A 5,000-nucleotide genomic window follows, 5' to 3' on the forward strand; every position below is an offset into this window, starting at 1 on the left:
TTGATACTGTTTAAATTTACAAATAAATGCCAAAATTTAAATCTTTGTACTATAATGTTTGTTTTGTCATTTCAATTCGTTCTGCGTCATGATAATTTGGTTTCAACTGATCAAGCTGATATACGAAAGTATAGTTATCATAGTACTGTACGTTCTACGAAATGACGACAGAACTGTATTTTAAATCGTCACCATATTTCGTATTGTAACAATGCTGCCGCGGACACGTGGTTAATTGTTTACCAATGACAGGATTGTCTGAATCAGCAGATTTTCCTGTTAATCACATCCCACTCGTGGTGCACACGAATTCTGACCTAGATGCGAATCTTCTTACTACTCAAGAAATAACGACAGAACTGTATTTTGAACCGTCACAATTTTCCGTAGTATTGTATTGAGAGAATATATCCCGTCCGATACAGGTACAACTTAGAGCGACTGAATTCTACAACTCATTATTCCATTCTCCATTAAAACAAATCTTGTCTTGACAACTCTTAATCCCAAAAGTAAACCACATTTAAGCTTCTTAGTTATTAGACAGATCCACTACTTTTAAGACGAACCACTTATATTTACAACTTTATTCTACTCAGAGAATAAGTTCAGTTCTCCAATGCTTAGAAAGGAAAACTTTATCTAAGCGGTGTATAATAGGCTATTTGATTAAGGAGATGAAAAATGTACGTCATGGACAATGAAAAACGCATCAACATAACGTGTACTCAATTGTTAATCAGGTAATAAAATTTGATGATTTTTAGACTCTTATTTTTTAAGATAGATCAAACTCTGAGTATTCTTTCAACAGGGAATTACGAAAATTGATATTTACATAATATTGCCGATATTAAAAAGTTTAAAAACTAACTACTATTCAATTTAAGTAAAAAAAAAAAGAAACATCTTCATTTTTCATCATCACACGATGATGATCAATTGATGATCAAGAAATAAAGAACTCCTAATTGTAAAACAGCTAAACTCATGTATGTTTGACATACAATCCACAATATTTGCTATACAATGCAGTTTAAAACCCTATAAATATTGTACTCTTCTATCCTCATGTCTGAGACGTTTTAAACCCCTAATTTTGGACAAGACAGATGTTAAAACATAGATATATTTTATATCTCGGTCACCTTAATTTATAAGTCGATGAACATATTAATGACAATGTTAGAGATTGTATATATTTGAAGTTTCACATATTTAAAACTTGATATTAAGATTAATTGAAGATCGGATAATTTCAATCTTAAAGATACTTAACTCCTAATTTTGACCAATCATGCTGTTGAAAACATTTTGTTTGAAATATCTCTTCTAAAGCGATGTAAGTCATAAGTCATTAAATACTAAAACGCGCATGTCATAGACTCTTTAAAAATAATACTGAAACAAATGTGACCATTCGTATACCTATATTATTTATCATATACATTGGCTACAGAAAAAAAAATCGTAGAATAAAGGCGTTTTGGATTATAATTATTCATAATTAAACTTTAATAATCTGTATATTTTTGATCGTCAGAGACGAACGTACATGTGACCGTTTATGATTGTCCGAAGACCAATGAACCAATTTTAATGCAACTCTTTACTTTTATAAACAAAATGAGGAAAAGGCGTTAACATGTGACGTCACCATACGGCCCATTGATGTTGTGTATTGATTTGTGAAAAGGAATCCCTAATAAAATCAATTGAATTAGACACAAAACATGATTTGATTTTGAAAATTGATTTCAAAAATCAATTATAAGCGTTGATGTCAATATTTTTGAGCTTCAAAGAGATATGAATACAATTATGTTTTCAATGTATTGTAAGAATCCGCTACGCAGATTTATAAAGGGCGCGAAGAAGTAAAAAAAAACAAAAAAAACAACAAACAAACAAACAAAAACATCATTATGAAATTAAAAAAAAAATACATCAATGCTTGAAAGAGTCTAAAGCGTTTCCACATTTACGCCGAAAACTGGTGACATCACAATTTCTCTGTTACGCTGTTTACCATTACCCTTCTTAAGCCTAAACAACCTGAATTGTCTTTATTAGGATAAAGGTGATTAATTGGTCTGTTCTGAGCACACCTGATCAGACGAAACGATGAATTTATGACATGTTTTACAACATGTACTTCAAATAGCTACTAAAGTATAAACGACTGAGCGGAGATTGACGTTTGTCTGAATCATACTTAGGGGCAAAGAAACCGATTCCATCTCATCTGCCCCAAAGGACCAAGTGAACTATTTTAATCAATCTTGGTCTGAAGCATTCTAAGGTGAAGGAGAATTTTATATAAAATATAAGTCAAGTAGCCGATGTGCGTAGAGGATATGACACAATAGGTGAAGTAAAGCAACCATTGCTATAGGAATCATTTCTTCTTCTGTAGGAACGAAAGGGGTTTGTTAAGCTTTCATCTAAAGCAAACTTCGTTGACGGAAAACCGACTTTGTATTATGTGTGGGACTTGCCCCCCTAAGGGTCTAGTGAAAGAAGAGTGGTATTTTTTTCAAAGCTCTTCTTCTATAGGAAGTTGTTTATATTTGGTCTTAAGGATCATTGAGGTTTGCATAATTGGTGGATCTCACCCCCTAGGGACTTGAGGGGCAGGTTCAATAAGGGAATTATTGCAAATTATTTAAGCATTTCTTCTTCGATATGAAATTGTGCATCTTTTGTCTGAAACATCATTGAATTTTTTTAACGTTTTGTATAACTGGTGGGTATATCCCTTAAGAGCCAGAAGGACGGGCTCAATAAGGCAAGAATAGCAAATTCTTTTATTGTTTATTAAGTTTTTATTATTGCAGTAACTTGTTCATATTTGATCTGAAGGTTCATTGACTTTTGTATAATCGGTCGATCTCAATCCTAGGGGGCTAAGGAGCGGGTTCAATAAAGAAAGAGTGGCAAATTATTGTGCATATTTGGTCTGAAGGATAATTGAATTTGGTACAATTAAAATTTCGAAGGGAACAAATTATTTATTCGAAATTGCCATAATGCCTAATACATAGTTCACACCAACGGCGCTTTGATGGCGCTTTAAAGCGGCGTGTAAAGCGGCACCAAAGCGTAACAAAGCTTGATTAAAGCGTCAGGGTCGTAATAGATCGTGGGAAAGCTTGGAGTAAAGTTGGACATTCGGCTAGAGCGCCAAAAAATTTTAAACTGTCTAAAAATTTTGCGCGCTCTGTCACGAATCGATTAAAGCGCCGAGAGCGTATCAAAGCTTAACAAAGCATAACAAAGCTCAGCAAAGCTTGACTCAAAGCGTAGGAAAGCTTGACAGAGCTTGGTTCAAAGCGGGGACCCCAGTCTTCACGGTCTGTCACCACTTGACACGCTTCGTTAAGATTTCTCAAGATTTGCTACGATCTGGCATGAAGATCAGACACGCTTTGTTACGCTTTGTTACGTTTTCATGAAGGACTCTCACGCTTTCCCACGAATTGAGACGCTTTGACCAAGAATTGACACGTTGTGTTAGGCTTTGTTACGCTTGGCAAGCTTCCTCACGCTCTTTCACGCTCTCCTACGATACCCCCGCTCTGTCTCCATCCCTATAAATAGCGCTGCGACTTGAGTACCACTCATTGCATTGTTTCCAAAGGAAGAAGAAGTATCCTGAACCTGAAAAACTACTAAAAACACAAAGATGGGACCAAAGAGAGGTAGAGGTGCAGCAAAGAAGAGCAAGAGAGGGACAGGCAGAGGCCAGGTTACTGAAAGGCCGAGGTCTCCAACACCACCGCCGGCAGAATATGAAGCCATGCTGGTTTCAGAGCCAGAGCAGCTACAGCCTCACCCTGCAGGGGATGATCTCCCAACCATCACACCAGTGCCAGCAGCAGCCGCCCGCAAAAAACGTACGAACAAACCCTACTACTATGCAACACTAACAGAGGCGCAAAAAGAAGAGGTCATTGACTGGCTTAAAGACAATCCCTCCATCTACTCAAAGAGGATGACAGATTATAAAGACCCGCAGAACAAAGAGAAGCTATGGGAGGACAAAGCTGCTGACATGGGTGTTGAGGTGGCAGCCCTCAAAACTTTTTACAAGTCCAACCGTACCTAGATGAGCCGCCTAAAGAGGACTCTTGGGAAGTCGGGTGAGGGTAATGAGACAGTCGAGGACCTGTCTGCCACGGACAACTGGGTGTGGGAGAAGTTCTCCTTCCTCAAAGACCACATCGAAACTGTGGAACGCAGAAACGTGGTGAGCATCCGTGGTAGAATTAGAAGGATGGAAACACCAGCAACAGCCACAGCTACTGGGCCAGCAGTACCCGCACCAACAGCAGTCATCATCCAGTCAGACTCTGGGTCAGAGTCCCAGTCTACAGAGCCCCCCTCTCGGAGACTCTCCACAGAGAGTGTTGACTTGAAGCGAAGTCTGATGGACTTTATGTCTGGTAAGAAAGGTGGTCCCTCCAGACATATAGATGAGGGTCTGGCACAGCTTCCTGGGGACATCAAACGGGCCACACAGATCAAGCTCATGGAAGTGCTACACGAGGGACAAAGGCAGGCTGAAGAGCGTCAGGAGATGTTCCAGCAGATGCCCACCTTTCCACAGCAGCACCAGCAACAGGTCGAGCCAATCCAGCCACAACTTCAGTCGTACCTACCAAGCTCCACCAGTAGGCAGTGCCCCCCAAGAATGGTGTCCCAGAGTCACCAATGGCAGCCTCCACCATCACAGTGGTCGACCCAGCGGATGCCAGGTCAACAGCCCACCAGTGTCTGGGGCTCCCAGGACTCTCATTACATGAGCAGCCAGTACCCTGCCCTGTACCCACAACCATCATCACAACCATCAATGAGCTCCACCAACATCCTGGACCTGGACACGGGGGCAACTAGAGCCATGACACTCCTAGCACGGTCATCACCTTCACTAACAGCTACCAGCTCCCAACATTATACTGCTGCTGCTACTGACAAGACCACAGAATCCCTGAACCTGA

At 39.6% G+C, this 5,000-nt stretch overlaps 1 protein-coding gene across 1 annotated transcript; it reads left to right on the forward strand.

Moving 5' to 3' along the window:
- Positions 1 to 127: 127 nt before the first annotated feature.
- On the forward strand, positions 128 to 4,134 carry LOC117318291. The gene has a single exon (XM_033873287.1). The coding sequence runs from the start codon at positions 3,686 to 3,688 to the stop codon at positions 4,106 to 4,108; it is 423 nt and encodes a 140-aa protein (XP_033729178.1). The 5' UTR covers positions 128 to 3,685; the 3' UTR covers positions 4,109 to 4,134.
- The last annotated feature ends 866 nt before the right edge of the window (positions 4,135 to 5,000 follow it).

This window comes from Pecten maximus, unplaced genomic scaffold, assembly GCF_902652985.1.
Source record: "Pecten maximus unplaced genomic scaffold, xPecMax1.1, whole genome shotgun sequence".
In the NCBI taxonomy this organism is placed as follows: domain Eukaryota; kingdom Metazoa; phylum Mollusca; class Bivalvia; order Pectinida; family Pectinidae; genus Pecten; species Pecten maximus.